Here is an 18,156-nt window from a genome sequence, read left to right on the forward strand (position 1 = left end):
GGCGCACAGAGGCCACTTTACAAAAACAAAAGTGTCCCTCGCGCGTCGTGATCCCAAGACCCATTTTTAGGGGTTTTTTGGTAATTTCTCTCTCTCCGTGTGTAAGAAAAGGGCAAGTCGACATTCGATTTTTGGGTTTTTGGGCATTCCGAACGCACTGGCGGTGTCAGAATCTTCAAATTCGGACACTAGTTGAGAGTTTTGTGATTTTTTAAAATTTTATTGATGACGTAAGACATTCTGAATGAGCGACGCAGAACTCGTGATAAAGACACCCACATTTAATAAAAAGGTGACCGTTTGCTCATTGAATGCATCTTTTATTCTTTTTGTTAATATCATGTTTTTTTCTACGTAACGTAAGCTCTTCTCTCATTGGAGGAGCTCTTTTTCCTCTCTCTACTAAAAGACCCTCCAAAAGACCTCCGAAATTTTCTAATGTTTCGTCATCGGGTCATATCCTCTCATTACAATGCTCGAATCCAGTGCTACACGGGGAGAGATTCAAGGTCTGGCATTACCAGGCAATGACCAGCTACTACTGGCCAAATTGTTCGCAGATGATTCCATCCTCTTTCTGAAGGCGTGCCCTCAAGTTGTCAAGAGAGCTCTAGAGATTGTGCAAACATTTGCCGTGACCTTGGGATCCAAGTGCAATATACAGAAGTCAAGACTTATCTCCCTATCAGAGAACGACTCTTTTGACCCTACAGTCTGGACAAGAGAGATTATCTCAAAAGGGACTGTATTCAGACACCTAGGAGCCCCCGTAGGGGTGGATGTAACCCACGGGCAAAGGTTTCAATGGGTCCTTGATAAAATAAGCTAAAAAATGAGAAGATGGGAGTTTGTTCTCCTCCCCTTCCAAAGTCGGATTAGAGTGATTAATGCTTTTATGATCCCGTATATTGCTTTCCTCAGCCTCGTGCTCAAGATGGGTAAGTGTAACTAGAAAGAATTCTTAAAACCAAAGGTTTCTTTGGAAGAACAACACGAAAACCTCCCGGACATGGAAGTGGGTTAGATGGGAGGTAGTTGCTCGTTGCCCGATAGACGAAGGAGGGCTCGGCATTCTTAACCCTATATCCCATGCTGAGGCGCTTTGTGCCAAATCTGCGGTCTCATTGGCTAAATAGGACCAAGCTTGGCCTATCATGACCAAGGAAATGCTTGATGGAGTAAAATTGGGACTGAAAGGGGGAAAGTGGAAGGCAGTTGTGATGCACGACAAACTTCTCGCCCCGAAGTGGTCTTATCTTAGATCTGGTACTGGACTCTCAGGGAAACTGATTAGGAAGTGCAAAAGAGCAATTGAGGTTTTGGAATGGGAAAAAGCAACCAGATACTTTAAGAACTCCATTTTGCAATGGTCCCCTTGGCTCTCTAAAATATTGGGGCCGCTGCAAAGCCCCTATTGGATAGAAATGGCCAGGAATGTGAATAATAAGGGACTCGTTCGACTAGAGCAATTCTGGGATGGCCAACAGTAAGTGTTGGAAAACTCTTGACTCTTTAGCCACCCAATTCCAACTGAATGGCTTTGAGACTTACTAGGCTACAGGGTGATGAAAGAGCTTGATAAGGTGGTGATGCCAGTTTGTGAATCCAACTTTGAATGGGACGCTTGGAGATGGCCCGGGAGTAGCCTCTTTTGGAAACCACATTCTAAAGGCATTTACCATGCATTAATGCACGAGGCTAATGGGTGTAGCCCCCTCAACAAATTATGGAAGAGGCACTGGACAGAAAAACGGTGGGAGGGAGTCATGGAGAACATCTGGAAGCTAAGGTGGCCTCCGTATATGAAGCTAACTCTGTGGAAAGTGATGTGGGGTGCTCTACCGACGCACGTAAAGATACAAGAAAGAGGAATCGGGTCCGATCGTTGCTCGGGGTGCAGAATAGCTAGTGAAGACCTAGCCCACCTTTTCATGGGATGTCAGGCAATCAGTGGCATAGCTGGGAAAATATGCAAGTGGATTCAAAGGACATGGAAAATTAAGTTCTTCAAGATTGATATGTTCTTTGGTAGTACTAAGTTGGGAAGTCCTCCTCTTCTTGTCTGCACTCAAATAATCAGGTACTACTTCTGTCATGCTCTTCTTGTCTGCACTCAAATAATCAGGTCTAGAACAATACATGTCATGATGACATCTTGTAATAAGTAAAGCCTAGGAGTAGTTGTGGTTTCTCTGTCAAGCAGAAAACTTTTAATCCTTTGACCCTCAAGGCTCGGTTTGAGCTCAAGTTTGGTGTATATTAATTTCTGATGTTCTTAATACTATCCACTCACAATTGTGAGTTTTGCAAAAAAATAAATAAAAATAAAATAGAGAATTTTGAATTTTTGTTCCTTTTGACAATTGAGATCCGTTTTGGAGTATTTAACATGCAATTTAAGTTGGCACAAATTACGTTGCAAAAGAAGGCAATTATGTCTAAAAATAATGAAGTAATTCATCTCCAGAACCTACATAACCAACCCAAATTATAGTTTTTGCATCTTGTATGATAGACAATCAATCAGCTTATGAAAAGCTGCAACTTTTTTATTTGTGGAGAAACTGACAACCAGGGGCATGTTGGAAATTTTGGAAAATATGAAGGGCACTTCGGGAATTTATGACAAAATACTGGGAGTAGTTTGGGAATTTTTGAAATTTGAGGGTTATTTTTGGAATTTCCACAAATTAGAGGGGTATTTTGGTTATTTTCCCTACAATTGAAGTTTGAAACTCTCTCTCTCTCTCTCTCTCTCTCTCTCTCTCTCTCTCTCTCTCTCTCTCTCTCTCTCTCTCTCTCTCTCTCTCTCTCTCTCTAATTCTCTCTATCGCTAGCATGCGCACCGACACACATGTTACTGAATCTCTCATACATAAAAATGCCAATTCGAAATAATTACGATGCCCATTCGAAACCCATTGAAACCAGGTAATTTAATCTTCGTGATTAAGTGCACATGACACCCGATTTTTTTTATAATGATTAAACTTGAAAACACCAAGAGATCATTCTACAATTTTTTGTTGGCACTGTTCTCGGCTTCGAAGAAACCCACTAACCATGTCAAAACTTCATCCCTCAATTGATGCCGACTTATCCTCTACTGGAGGTGAATTCGGCACCTACAGTGCTATCCCTTGTTGTCCTTCACCGATGGTTCCCTCCTTATCCTCTGTCCTCTTCCGCCATACCTTCCATGCACATTTTGTGGTCAACACAATCAATGCATAGTGAAATGTCGACATTAGTGTTTGATTTCTGAGAGTCTTTGGTCCGCTTCAATCTTGCGTATGTTTTGATCCTGCAAGGTAAGACATCCATGTTTATACTTCAGTACCACACTTGCCCACAATACCCTCCTCTTTTGGTGCCAATTTGGCAGAAATTGGTCAGGAAGCTTGCACGACGTTGTTGTTGCAATGAGAACTAGCTACAGCCTCAGCCTTGGCGCATTGTGCTTCCCTTTATCCGACACCACCACCTGCTTGGTCTATCACTCAAGCTTTCAATCCACCAAGACTTGCTTGCTACTAGTGAAGAAATATGGCGCGCGCGTCCCAAGTAACCATCTTGCAGACCCGCACCATGCAGGATACTGATTTAAGGTGTGTGAGGGTCAATATTGATCCAGAGGGGAGAGAGTGAAGAGCGTAGCAGTGTCCTCTTACAAGCGTTCATAACATTCTATTTAGCAAGAGTGCATGAGAATGCACAGATTTTGAGGTGTCTTTTATAAATTAAGACATGTTCTTGTGAGAGATATAGAGAGCACATGAGAGAGAGAGAGAGAGAGAGAGAGAGAAACACGATGATGACGACGGTTATATAAAGAGTGAGCGCATCTCTTCCTTAGAGTGTACTAGTACGGCCGGCCGCCTTCGGCAGCCTCTCTCTCTCCCCCTCTCTCCCTCTTTATCGCGTGCAAAGGGGCTTGTTTTTGTTTTGGACTTTAGCCTTCATGTCACAGATTGCGACACATGTAAAGGGCTCCCCCTTCCGCCATATTATGTTAGTAGATAAGTTTCTCTCTCTTCATATTGCTGCTGTCCCTGCAAGAAGAAACCGCAAAAGAGAGATTGAGGGGAAGGGGACTTTTACGCAGGAAAGAGAAAGGCAATCAATAATGGTCCTGCATGCACAACTCAATATGCTGCTAATACTACTCGTGCTCATGCTTTGGCATACATCCCCTGGCTTCATGAAACTGAGGGCGATGATCGACAAAAGAAGCACCTCATGCAACACGAGAGAGTGCACCTCAACAGGAGAGAGTGCGAGACAATGAGAGAGAATCTCTCCGAATTTCTGCCCACTGGTGCGCTCATCTCCAAATCCATTATACTTGGTCATGGAGGTCGCACGAGAAAAGTACACTTGGTCATGGAGGTTGCACGAGAAAACAGGAGCCAAACTCTAATTTCAAACACATTCAACATATATTCTTGGAAGAAATCTTATCTCATTATCTTTTGAGAGAAAACATAAGATTGTCACCCACTCACTATCACTCTTAACTTTCTCATGAGTGGTCACTACAGCCTCACCAATCAAACATTTTCATTCTTTATTTTATTTTTTTTAAATGCATATGGACATACACTTTGGCCTTAACCCTTTGGGCAGGCAAAAGAAAATAATTTGTTTTTGCTTAGAGACACCTTCTCATAGCAGGCTGGTGATTTTATCACTTGTTTATCCAATGCCGGTTCATCTTTTCAGGATCTTAGAAGGTGCTGGAAAATCCCTTCACTTGTACGAGGACCCTCATTTTCACACACAACAACACGCACACCTCCCTACGCTCCTAAAACAATAAACTTCACTTGACAACTGAAAATTGCAGCTTGATACACAGCATGGGTACTAACAAAGAATCAGAGCAGGCTATAGTGGGCAATTACACAGAGATGGAGCTAGATCGACGACGGATGATTCTTTCAAAGGCCGTATCCGGACCTTCCTTTGGGATGGATCAGGCTCTGTCTATGATGCTTGGTTTAGCTGTGATTCTAACCAGGTGCGGCCATCACATTCTTTCTCTCCCTCGTGATTTGCAAAATCTGTTGCAATTGAACTATGTATTGTGTGTTGCATATGAATTATACATTGTATGTTGTGGTTTGCACCTTTGAGATTAGATTATTTGAGCCAAGGAATACATATGATGTGTATTCCTGATGCATTTGAGCCATGATTGACACACTTGTAAGCATGATGCTTCATGGTGTAGTTGATACTCTACGTGCATGTGCGGAATGACTAGTAATACCAAGAGAAAATTCTGATGACAGATATTCAGCTCCCTCATCCTCATATACTCTCTGCATAACTGCGAAAGTCATGTTCACAAGGCTAGCTTGTGCTGGGGAGTTCCATCATATGGCGAGTACTCCAAAATAAACTGAGTACTCCTACATAGTCCCCTAACAATAGCTGTTTCCAAGAAGGGGAGAAGCCTAGAGTCCTGACCAAGGGGGAGGAAATTGGGCGGTAGGAGGAGCAAGACACGAAGAAGTGGCAAATATCTTCCTGCTGCGCCCGCTTACTCGTCCAAATGGCTTTATGCCGTCGACCAGATGTTTCGGAACTCGAAGTCCACTTAAACATCATATTTCTTGCTATTTTCATGAGAAGGAAGGTACTCAAAATTTCCTTCTCATGTCTAGGAAATGTTCTTTGAGATTCATAATATGTGCAAGGAAGGTACCCGAATTTTTCTCTAATCAAAACCTTACTTTGTGTTTTTGCAGGATTAGGGGTGCTGTTTGTATAAAACGACTTTGTGACATGATGCATTTTGTACAGTGTGGACATATGGTGAGGGAGCTCAAATAGTATGTCAATATCTTGTGGTGGGGAGTGATTATCACTTGTGTCAAATTTAATATTGTGTTAGGGGTTGCAACATGTAAAGAGAAGTTTGGACTTTCAAAGATGGACCGTCAGTAGCCGGGTCTGAAAACTTTAAATGGTACAGATTACAATGCTCTCTCTGTCTTTTTTTAAAATGTTTTTTACTCTTTCCTTTTATAGTAGAATAGATATGATTATTTGTGGTGCATGTGAAGAGGTGCGGGCAACTACTGGTGAGATCCTAGTTCACATGCTGGAAGGTAAAACTACCAAATCGCGCAATGTAGCATCTCTCCTTTGTTCAAGCCAAAAGAGTTTAGATTGAGTATGAAATGCTGACACAAGCTACTTGATACATTTTACTTGTAATGATTTAAGGCCCTTGTATAACATGTACATCTCTTATGAAGTATGTATCTCTTTTGTGATGAACACAAACAAGCATCTTGTTGTTCTATATTATTTGGCAAATATGGATATCTTTCTGATTGTTTGTCTAATCTCTTAGTGAGTTCAGTTTTTAATAAGGGATGAAGTTGATGTCTTATTGCGATGTGGCCAAGATGGATTAGTCTCGGAATAAATTTTCGCTCAATTGGTCGGAAGAAGACGCTTGCACTTGATCTCGAGTGAAGAGGAATTAATTTCATCGACCAATGTTTTACTATGGTGGTTTTAAGTTGGTACAAATTTGTGGCTGGAATCTTTTATTGCATACTCTTAAGTTATATTTGTAAATCACTTACAAGAAGCTACATTACTTATTAGATGGTGTAGGGAATGGTCCTGCAGTGACCATTCCCTGAAATAACGGGCGACCACATGGCGACCGGCGGAGGCTGGGAGCCATGGTGGGAGCACGTTTTTCAGGGAATGGTCACTGCACGACCATTCCCGACCGTCACAAGTTGGGGGGAGGGGGGCCAGCTAGTGTGCACTGCTTATTCCAACTGCTGAGGTAGTGAGACTGTAGAGCAGCTGACAGTGCAGACAGCAGTGGAATATTGCAGACAGCAGCAAAATGTTCCGTGCGCTGATGTGGCAGCGTTCCAGCCACTGAGTTGTCACACTGCCGTTGGAGCAGTTGGACTTGCATTACGGTTGCTGATGTGTCCAACATCCATCGGTTGCAGCAGGTTGCTTAAAAACCTGCTGACCCCCGACTGTGACGGGATATGTATGAATTGTAAGGTAAGCTTAAAAACCCAACTATATCATTCCGTCAAGTTCGGGGGTCGCGGGCAGCGGATCCTGTCCGTCCATAGCCTGTACCTTATTTAGCGGAATCGGCCATGCAACCTGTGGATGGATGCCACCTCAGCTCAGGGTGCAGTAATGATCGGTAGCCAATGTCTTGCATGCGCATCAGCATGGGGAGTCCAACCTGGTGCTGACAACTCAGTGGCCACGATCTAAGCCTAGCTGAGATTCATGCTGCAGGAGCCACATCAGCAATCTGAATTCCACAAGCACCATCGCCTATGCAGTGATTGCCTGTGCCAATCAGCATCGTGCAGCTCAGCAGCCAGAATTACAGTCATTCAACATTGCCAAATCATTGTACAAATGTCAGCATTAGAACTTCTGCACCAGTGCCCTCCAACATGAGCTAAATCTCAATAAACTGTGCCGCCTACTGTCACCTGTGCCACCTCTGCCTACTGGCCCCCCTCCCCCCGAGCCTTGATGGCCGAAAAGGTCCCTCAGGGGCCATTCACCACAATTCTCCTTCCCCATGGCTCCCGGCATCCGCCGATCGCCAAGGGGTCGAAGTATAATGGGGAATGGGACCATTCCCTACACCATATTTACTCTCCCTTACATGCACATAAATCAAAATTCACTGTCTACAATGCCAAATCCTTGAAGCTTCCACTTTGCTATATCAGACCTTGTGATTACAATACCTACTTTTGTTCTATTAATTAGATATTGTTTAGCAAATTTGAATTTGAAAAACTACCTTTATGTTGTTTGTAATGTAATCGAGTGAATCCACACATCATACGGAAAAATTCTCATATGTGATTTTTTTTCCTCGCATGTGAAAGGTGGAGTGCTTTTTCATACGTGAGCATTTCTCTAGGAATGTTGTCACATAAGGGATTTTTTTCCCAACGTTAGAAAATTGTTTCATTATTTTTCCATTTGTGAAAAAAGTGTGAATTTTTTGTCATGCGGTGTGATTTTATAGTGTGATTTCTTCAAGATGAATTTTGAGAGAGAGCATATGATAGAGTTGAATGGGACTTGTTTTTCAATCTCTGTTTGATATTGGATTTGGCAAGAAATTTATAATATTATTCAAGTACTAATTAATGGGAATGCTTTTACCACAATTACTGTAAATGGAGAACTTACTGATCCTATCCCTTTGTTGAGGTCTATCAGACAGGGATGTCCAATTCCACCCTTGATATATGTTGTTTGTTCAGAGGCCTTGGGATGGCTAGCTAAGGAAGAAATGGAAGCAAGAAAAATATAAGGTATTGCAATTCTAGGTGCCAGCAATCGATTGTGGGCCTACAACAGTTTGCTGATGACACTAATGCCATAATGTACAATGACTGGAAAACAGTTTGAAACCTTTTGGTCTTGTTTCTCCACTTTCTATGAGGCTAGTGGCTCTGTTATTAATCATAGTAAAATTGGTTTTAAAACCTCATCTAATGAGGTTCCTCATATATATGTCTCTGGCTCTGACTTAGGATGGACACATTTTCAGACTGTTGGGCATACCTGTGGGCTTTAAAGTGACCTTCAAGAAAATATGGGAATGGGTTCTCAGTAAGCTCAGGGAGAAGATCCTCAGATGGAATCACTACCTAGCTAAAGAGAGCATCAGATGCTCTATGTAAGAAAGTAAAGTTTCATTTTGTCAGGCAAAGAAGCATCCTGTGGTCTCAATGGAATGGAAAAATTCCCTTGTATTATTCAGCCTTAAGGCTTAAAATGAAAGATCTCTTACATAGGTTATGACACATTTTGATGGGGTCACCGTGGGTCAATGTTTTTTTACTTCTTTTCATTTTTTAATTCAAAATTACACTTAAAAAAAAAAGAGTAATAAATATGAACATTGAATCCGATAGAGTGGGACATAAATATAAATGCAGAGAACAAAAATAGTGCGTTGTTCCTAGCTGGCTCTTATTGCAAATCAATGTCACCCTGCAAGATGAAATGTAGTACAGCTAATCAATTTGAAGCTGTGGTTGGTTAGTCAGCGACTGCAAAGCCAAAAGCTGGAATCTGGCCGCTGACAGCGAATCCATTGAAGGAGGTAGCGAGAGAGTTAGTGTAGGCGCCCATGAAAGGGAACGCCAACAGATCGCCGATCTCGAGCTCCGGCAAGGGGTGGCCCTTGAGGAGAGTGTCCAGGGCGCTGCAGGTGGGGCCGAAAACGTTGGTAGGAAGAAAAAAGAGAGGCAGGCCTTGGCAGCTCACGTTGTAGGGCTTGGATGCGCAAGGGAAGGGAACGGGCGGCGGCACGGGCGTGTTGTGGGGTAGGAGAATCATGGTGAAGCTGTGATGAGCTCCATCGTTGATCCAATACTCTCTCCTGCTTCCTCGCACGCACTTGCCAAAGATGCGCGTCACTAACGTGAAGGACGCGCAGGCAAAATATCGCCCCGGCTCCGCTATGATCTCTAGCTTCTTCTCATCACTGCAGCTATTTCAACCATTCACGCCCGCGATATTGGTGCTTTGATCCGGGAAGTACCCATCCAACGCCTTGTTGATCATCGGTGCCACATTCCGAGCACTTAGCCCTCCCCCCGTGCTCCCTTCCTTCAGCTCCTCCCCTGATGAGCAGAACCCTCCCCCTATATCCAGCAAATACATCGGCTTCTCTAGCAACTGCTTTCCCAGCTCGAAGACACTCCGCGCGTTGGCTATGGCCTCCTCGAACGCATTTGGGTTCGTCGCCCCGCTTCCAATGTGAAAAGACACCCCCACCACGGCAAGGCCATGCCTCCCTTGCGCTGCGCAGAAGGGAGGGTACTTCCTCCATATGGGCTCCGTAGTTGGAGCTCAAGCGGATGGTGGCGCCTTCATCGTTGGTCTCAATTCTGAGCAGCAGTTTCACCTTGTTCGGTGCCATTGATTTCTTGATCTTGTGCAGCTCCGCCTCGCTATCGAACATTGTCGAGTGCACTCCAGCCTCGGTGGCAAATTCCATGTGGGATTGGAGCTTGCAGGCATTGGCGAAGACAATGCGCTCGGTGGAGACGCCCAGCGAGGTAATCTGAAGGACAGAAAAACCACATCAGCCTGCAAGCAAAGGGAAGGAACGACTGTTTCATGAGGATCAGATACCACGAACACACCTGCTGGAGCTCTTCTTTGCTAGCGCAGTCGAAGCCTGCTTGCACGGAGGCGAGGGTGCGCAGGAAGAGGGTGATTGTTACACTTGACGGCGTAGAAGGGGCGCACATGCGGGAAGGCGGTTGTCCACTCAGCCATGAGCTGCTGGGTGCGCCCCACGTCGAGCAGCCAGAAGGGGCTATCGCTGTGCAGAATGCGGTGCTTGGCAGAGGGGCTACGGCGCAGAAGCGATTGAAGCACCACGCACAACACCTCCTCTCTAGTGCAGCTGCTACCCCTCTTAATCACGATGTTAGGGTGGCGGCCCATGTACCCACCAGCATCGGCCACGCCCAGCTCCTGCCCGATTCTAGCAGGCAGATGGGCGTTGCCATTCTTGGCAACAGCCGCTGCAGCGCCAAGCTGCTCGTCATCAGCACGATGAGGGCTGCAGTGGTGAGCGAGATCTAGAGATGGAATAAACTCTCCACGTCTCTAATTGACACCCTCGTTATTTTAGAGGGGATCTACAATCCCAGATGATTGTGCATTGCCGGCCGTTCCATTCATTTGGAAGAAAAAAGAAGGGCCATGTAGGATTCGACCTCACAACCTCCCCCTCCCATGACCACGACTTTACATCTACGCTATCGTAACATTATAGCCCACTAGCTAGCGCGAGCTTAGTTCGCATTGAGTGTACAACGAGTTCACATTGAGTTCACGTCACAATAATGTAGTACACATAGTTAGTTTACATGCAAGTTCACCTCACTAAATGAATATAATAGAGAACGCACCAATATGGCAGTAGTATGTCTCTTCAATTTTGGAACCATTTGTTTGAAGCGGATCCATCGAGGAAGATGCGGCGGCCCGGCGCGCAGCCCGGGGGGGGGGGGGGGGTGCCCTTTAAAAGTGTTTTTGGTCGAGCTCATGGGAATGATAGAACCATAGAAAAGATCACATAAGATGGTTTTTTGTTTCAGTGGAAGAAGGGATTACACGGAGAATGCCACACAGAAAGGAGATTGGCTTGCTAAACTAGAGGCATGGTAGAGTTGTTGCAGAGGCTTCCAGTAGAGACTTTGCCCATGGTGTTGTGACCATCTTTTGGAGTGGTTGCAAGCTATTTCCCCCCACCCCCCCCCCCCAAAACCCTCTCTCTCTCTCTCTCTCTCTCTCTCTCTCTCTCTCTGTGGATATGCAATAAGAGATATCTACAGATTGCTCTGAATCACACATGGCATGTCACTAGCTCTCTACCCTCTCAGAGCTGCTGGTTGTAATTGTTGATGTCGCTTGCATATAGAGCTTGCAAGAAATAGAGTAGCAAGAATCACCTTCCGCCATCGCTCGTAATTGCAACACTCTCTCACATTTTTTAACTGTAAGGAAAAATAATTAAGTACTATTCATTCATGAAAAAATAAGTTGCATATAAGTTTCAAAGTGTCAAAAAGATTCACAAAAATGTAAACAGGCAATTTCCCCCCTCAAGTAAGCTCTTTGCATATTTTGCAGTCCAAAACCTTGACGTAGTAGCTTCTACGTTCGGCTAGTAAATTTTTTTAATTATGTTGTCGGCCACAGACACAAGGTCATTTACTATGGTCATCAAGATAGTTAGCTTCTTTATACCTTAACCGTCTGGCACAAGCTTGGATGCATCAATCGCTCCGGTCCCTCATTTATAAGTGACATGGGGTGAGAGACGCGGGATCAAGGGATCCTTATCGGCGGCGTGAACAATTTGGACCGTCGGATTGACACAGCAAGGGGGGGGCAAGGTTTTACATCTCTCGGCTTGCCATAGGTGCAACACGCGTGTCAATGCAGGTGGATAGTGCACGGGCCCGTAGAGTGGGAGGTCGTGGTTTTGAGAGCCAGAGGCAACCCAAGAAGCCCAAATTTTCTTTCCCCCCATTGAGATGGATCAACGGTCCATTAGACCCCAGCCGTTGATCCCTTGTCTCCTACCGTGAAACGTATAGACGAGGGCCCCGGTCCCCAACGAAGACGTGGCATGGGCATACATAATACAACCTCTTCAAGCTTCACCACATCTCTCCCAAGGTTTGACATAGGTGATTTCCCAGATTCCTTCTTTGCTTTTGCATTCTTTTGTGCTTCCCTTCCAATCGTAGCCAGTTTTCCTCACTTGTCTCCTCACCAAAAAGATCTAAAACATCGTCATCATCTGCCGCAGCCTCAGATGTGGGAGGAGTTGAAAAGATGGAGTAGTCGAGCTATTAGCCAGCTCGTGAGACTGCAATGGTTAATCCTACTAGTTCACAGGAAGGCTTTACTTTGGAAGTGCGGAGATGTGGGTGTAAGGTCAGACTTTAGAGCTTCGGGAATAGCACAGCTTGAGGGCTGATACCCAAAGATGTAGCCAAGAAACTACTCCAGCTATTGAAGACCTGAGGAGGTGGCAAGATCCAGAAGCTTGACTCACCTCCGTTGCAAATTTCCTCTCACAGTCGGCATTCTCTCTTAAAAGCTGTGAGAGAGAGAGAGAGAGAGAGAGAGAGAGAGCGCTTCAGTGAGAGACAGAAATATCTTTGTAGTGCAGAGAAATACTCTTCTTCACAAGCCATTATATTAATTAAATAAGATTATTCATTATTCTTTATAACTTTAATTTTAAATTTCCATTGAGGACTAGGGTAATGCTCTGCCATAAGGCATGCCCATAAATATAGCCTTGGCTTGTCAGCATCACATTCACCACAGAGTCCTTCTCCTGCAAGTTGTATGAGTGCATCTCCGTGTGTTCGTAGGCTCATCCCAGTAAGTGGGCATTGTGCGGTCGAATTCTCTGTGCTCCCCTGCACAATCATGTATCCCCATTCTCATGCTCTGTGAGAAATTTTTCCTTGCGAGTTGTATGCCTTGCAAACTAAGGCCAAACATCTTTCTACTCGGAGGAGCACAATCAAGGCTACAACCTACACAAGCCTCAACACATCACGCAGAAAAAAAGTCAGAGACTGCAAATCACGAACGCACCTCAATGTGAAAGCATGAGAGAGAGAGAGAGAGAGAGAGAGAGAGCAAATTAACTTGCATCATTGGTGACCTCTGTGTGAAAATAAGCCAAAAGTTGAGAGCGAATTAAGGCACGGTTCATAGCGCACGACTGAAGAAATTGGATGAGCAAGGTGAATGTGGGTAAGGCAGCCCCAAGTACTGAGAAAAGGGAACAAGAAAGAGGGGACCCGTGATGAAGAGGAAGATGAAGAGTACTTTTCGGATGTAGAAAGGGGCATGATATGAAGTTGGAGAGGGTTGCAGAGTTGAGGTTGAGGTGTGCTACGAGCAAGAGGAGAGAGGTGAACACCTGAAGAAGACGAGGTATGCTTGCACACATGGAACAAGCATCACGCCACTCAGCAATGGCTGCATGCCCCTCTCGTCTTTGCAGGAGTTCCCCAATGCTTCTAATAATGCACAATGCATGTAATGCTGTGTGGGCATATCTACTCTTGTACCAACCAGCCATCTGTGCCATTTGTGGAGGCTTCTAGCCTACGTCCGATATTGCTGTCGTTCGGGCCGGGGTTTGGCCCTTGCCTGTTGTCACCATCTCTGACAATATCACGCCAGAGAAGCAAAATTTGGGACCCTGGGACGGCACGTGTGGGGGAGAGGGAGAGAGAGAGAGAGAGAGAAATATTATTATCTCATTGAACCAATAAAACTTCTCCTTTCCTTGATTCGGTACTGTTTGCAATCTTTGACTGCTCCAACCAAAAATGAATAAATGAACCACTACCGTACCTCCATGCACCAATAAAAAATTAAAGAATTTTAAAACAATATAAAATTTATTTTTAAAAATAATCCCCTTTTTCAGTAGCAAAAAGGGAAACCGTCACTCTTGTAATTGCCTCACTCATCTACTTTGCCTTGAACTTTTTGTATTGCACTGTTTTGCACACGTGTGAATCGTTATGTACCTTCCAAATTCGTTTGTCGTGGTCAACTTTATATAACGTTGATGATGATATTTTACATAATGATGATACCCGTACACATCGTGTCCAGCTTGTCCAATAGTTTTCAACATGTGATGGGTTCCCTTTTTTTTTTTTTTTCGGGTTGGAACCAATGTCTGCAAAAGTTCTATAATCACGCCAGTTCAAAATCTAAAAATTGCCATTTGAAGCAAGAAGAAAAGGAAAAATTTAGCTTATATTTTGAGAGAAAATAGTGTAAAACAAGTTAAAACTACTGGGCCTTGTTCTTTTCAAAAAGTCTTAAAGGCAGTGTCTGGGAAAAATCATTTTTCCAAACATATAAAATTCCTTTTCTTGAATTTGCCAGGAGGAAATTTTAGAAAATTAGGTTTATTTTGCAAATTTTTACACGATTTTTCTCTCATTTTCTCCTTGCCCTCAATCTGCATTTTTTCAAATTGAAAATGGCATGATATTAAGCTGAGAGACATTTTTTTCCGAACATTGCTTGTGCATGGTTACACAAATAAATTTCCTAAAATGACAAAGATTTCATTTCTAGGCTCAAACTTTGGATAGAGTGGTTGTAGTAAATACTATTCACCAATTATTAGATTGGTTTTTGTACAAAATAAAAGATACAAAAACCCTTCCTTTTGAACACTCATTGTACTTGCAGTTGCACGACAAAGCAAATGTTGCATGGCATCGCTTCCTTTTAAGTCCCTCCACTTTTTTTTTTACTTTTTTTTTTTGGGGGGTAGAACTCACAATCTTCAGTGGATTATATTAACAACCCACAATAATTAACATCATGCTCGTGTCGAGCCATGACAACTTCTAGCAACCACTATTACATCGGCTGAAAGGGGGGCCACTGCACGGCAAAGGTATAACACTTGGTTGGACAAGCGAGGAGCAGACACTTACCCATGCGATTCAGATATTGCAGCAAACACAACCTTCCACTCGTCAATGTTCCTCCATTTCCCATTGTCTATAATTGCTTCCTTGCTTTCTTGAATGATCTCCGTGAACCTAGCCATTTCGAGGACGTTCTTGAATAGTAGAAAGATCTTAGACTTTTAGGCGTGCAGTTTGAAGTAACGAAATCTAACAATGTGAGTACTGATTAGCAATGGTTGGTTCTCGAACACCTTCCCACCCATGAATAGACCGTTCTTGAAGAACCCAATCTTCCATGTCTTTTGAACCCAGTTGCATATCTTTCCTGCCAGGCCATAGATTGTTGGGCATTCCTTAAAAAGGTGGGGGAGGTTCTCACTTGCTGATATGCATTGTGGGCATCTATCTGGACCAATACCTCTAGCTAGGACCTTTACCCCAGTCGACAAGGCCCCCTAGAGTACCTTCCATATAAAGACCTTCATTCCTTTTGAGTCCTAATGAGTACTCATTGAAAGAGCAATAATATGGAGAACACTCTCGCATTGAAGTATTTGTATATGTTTGTACATCTGTAAGTTCTTAATGGTGTGTTGTGTTTGTTGCAGGACCCTTACGGGTAGCCGTTGAAACCGTAGGAGCTAGCCGAGTGTGTGTGTGTGTGTGTGTGAGATTGAGAGGGAGAGAGAGAAAGAGGGGAAGGGAACATGAGAGGGAGGAGAGGGAAGGAGCATACCTAGAGTGGAAGCATGATGATTAAACACAATTTAAATTTGTCAAGTATAGCATATAGATAGAAATGGACAAAAAGCCACATGAATACAATATATATTATAAAACCAAAAAAAATTGTTCAAATACAATGTTTATGGCTTTAAGAGGTCTCTCTCTCATCCTCCCATAGCTCAGCATAACTCCCTATGTCTATATAGAGATCTCCGTTTAAGCAGATGTGCTCCCTTTCATTTTGTAGATCCTTTGCATGCACCCCATAGAGAGTAGCAGCTTGATGCTTGTCTGGCACCAACTCAGCGGCTTCTGACTGAGCATCTTCTCCAATCTTCCCATCGATTCCGCTGTGATTGGCACATGGTAGCCCTCATACGTCCGTGTACTACGAGGGTCTACCTCTATGACATTGGAGAGGGGCAATGGGGGAACACGCCCGACACAAACACAAGCGCCTCTCCATAGATCAGGTATCCAGAGCATCCCTGTCCTCTCAAAAAACACCTTCAAAACACACCTTACCCTAGCAGACCACCGCCTGCTCAATGTTTATTGCACTCACACTCCACAAATCCACCACATGATGCACACCTTCTACCACGGTCTGTCTCCACCCTTACACACACACAGCCGCTCAATCTCGCTCCTTCACACAACACCGTCGCTCCCGGGGGACGCACACTTCCACATAGCCGGCACCGAGGGGAAACACCAGAGCAGGAGAAAGAGAAGGGGGGAAGGGGAAACAACAACGAGACGGGGCAATAGTGGCTTGATTGCATTTCACAAAACACGTACACAGGCTTACATTACCGTCACCATGGCCATTTTTACAAGAAAATACAAAGGGCTTTGACAAGCACACTCCTCTGTCAGAGAGCTCCACTTTGCAGGCTTCAAAACGGCCCAAAAGCCAAGAAAAAAGCCCCTAATTTGATGAACTTTTGACTTTTAGGGGGGGGGGGGGGTCCTCAATAAAGTACCCTTCAATTGGTCCATATGGAACCCATTTTTGGTATCTTTTGGGAAGGGGACACCGCCTTGCTCTATCTGCTCTCTTCCTCTCTCTTTTGCACTTGGGGGGGTGCAATAGCGACGTCGCTATTGCCCCTTGGCTTCTCTTTATTTTTTGTTTTTACCCTCTTTCATTTTACCTCTTTGTGGGCTCAGCTTTGCACTGCTCTACTGGTCTTACTTTGACTCTCTCTCTCTCCCTCTCTTTATCCGACTCTTCCTGCCACCCTCTCTTCTTTTCTCTCTCCTCCTTGGTCTGGCTTCCACCTTGTCCTCTGCCTTGGCTTGTCCGGCCTTAGAACGGCCTCTTTGCTTTGCCTTGTATGTCGGGCTGCCCTCGGGCTTCTCTCTCTCTCTCTCTCTCTCTCTCTCTCTCTCTCTCTCTCTCTCCCTCTCTCCTTTGCACTTTATTGCCGTGGGACACCCCACTTTTGCACCTAACCCCTCGGCCAACCCGGCCCTTTCTAGCCCCTCTGTAATACATGCCCCTTTCATGCAAGGGGGAGGCAATAGAGATATCTCTATTGCCCTCCCTCTCTATCTGAAAAAACTTGGGACCAAGTGGGCCGTGGGATCAACCCCTAACCGGGCCTGCCACATCATCCACCGCGTTGACTGCTAACAGGCGAGAACTGACGTCCACTCCCCAACGGGCGCATGCGCCACTCGCGCCGCCCCAGACTCAACAAAACTGTCAGCCGCTCCGTCCTGCAGGGCCGCCGTCCCCCAACGCAGCGCCAACAGTGCCCAGCTCCATAGCTCACGGAGCTCCACTCCTTTTACACATTTCAAAAGGGGCTCATGCCTCGGATGATATACCCCGGAAATCTACCCTCCAGGCCCGCATGTGGGATTAAAGAGCCCCTACGTGGCAGCTCGCCCCTTTGGGTGACCAAGCTTCCCCAAAATTCCCCCATTTAACTAAAGAAAACCCCCATTTTTTTCTTGCAGTGGATGCCTTGCCATTTATTGCACCCATACTCGATGGTCGTGCCGCGAAGCCGTATTGGATCCTCATTGTGTCGGCCCCCGGGCTGTGTAGATATCACTGTGTCTTCTAACTCCCCTGTGCTCGTTATTCAAAGCCGCCAAAAACCAAGAAAATTATTTGCATACACTCCCCCGCCAAATGCTCGGTGCCTGAGGCTCAGAATCACGAGCCACGACTTCCTGCTGACTTCACTTGGCCTGCTCTACCTGCTTGAACCCTGTTGAGGCCTAAAAAACGTCAGATGGCGCATCCTCCGATGCGGCCAAGTGGGCTCATAGCTGGCCCCCAGGAAATCTTCTGATGGCCATAACTTGCTATTCCGAGCTCTAATCTGCAATCCGAGAAGACAGGCATGCTCCACAACTCGAGCTCTACACATCCATCCACTAA

General features: G+C 44.9%; 2 protein-coding genes and 1 pseudogene across 5 annotated transcripts; 1 reads left to right on the top strand and 2 right to left on the bottom strand.

Annotated features, from left to right (window-relative positions):
• The first annotated feature begins 4,716 nt into the window (after positions 1–4,716).
• Positions 4,717–6,356, top strand: LOC147443544 (uncharacterized). Of its 3 annotated transcripts, XR_015190094.1 has the most exons (5): positions 4,717–5,020; positions 5,295–5,641; positions 5,754–5,820; positions 5,918–5,974; positions 6,072–6,153. XR_015190094.1 is itself a non-coding variant. In XM_086527679.1 (4 exons), the coding sequence occupies exons 1-3, from the start codon at positions 4,860–4,862 to the stop codon at positions 5,960–5,962; spliced, it is 291 nt and encodes a 96-aa protein (XP_086383805.1). In that variant the 5' UTR covers positions 4,717–4,859; the 3' UTR covers positions 5,963–5,974; positions 6,072–6,356. The 3 variants fall into 3 exon arrangements, 2 of the variants coding, with proteins under 2 accessions (XP_086383805.1, XP_086383806.1); XM_086527679.1 differs by lacking the exon at positions 5,295–5,641 and having other exon boundaries at positions 5,900–5,974; positions 6,072–6,356; XM_086527680.1 differs by lacking the exon at positions 5,295–5,641 and having other exon boundaries at positions 6,072–6,313.
• Positions 6,357–8,802: 2,446 nt separating this feature from the next.
• On the bottom strand, positions 8,803–11,517 carry LOC147443545 (uncharacterized; annotated as a pseudogene). Its single transcript, XR_015190092.1, has 3 exons — positions 11,508–11,517; positions 10,188–10,631; positions 8,803–10,105 (listed from the first exon to the last, which is right to left on the bottom strand). The product of XR_015190092.1 is annotated as an uncharacterized LOC147443545 (transcript).
• Positions 11,518–12,763: 1,246 nt separating this feature from the next.
• On the bottom strand, positions 12,764–13,711 carry LOC147443546 (uncharacterized). Its single transcript, XM_086526345.1, has 2 exons — positions 13,231–13,711; positions 12,764–13,115 (listed from the first exon to the last, which is right to left on the bottom strand). Exons 1-2 carry the CDS (start codon positions 13,676–13,678, stop codon positions 12,892–12,894), a joined length of 672 nt encoding a protein of 223 aa, XP_086382471.1. The 5' UTR covers positions 13,679–13,711; the 3' UTR covers positions 12,764–12,891.
• Positions 13,712–18,156: the final 4,445 nt, after the last annotated feature.

This window comes from Adiantum capillus-veneris, chromosome 13 (assembly GCF_014529385.1).
Source record: "Adiantum capillus-veneris isolate H3 chromosome 13, ASM1452938v2, whole genome shotgun sequence".
In the NCBI taxonomy this organism is placed as follows: Eukaryota; Viridiplantae; Streptophyta; class Polypodiopsida; order Polypodiales; family Pteridaceae; genus Adiantum; species Adiantum capillus-veneris.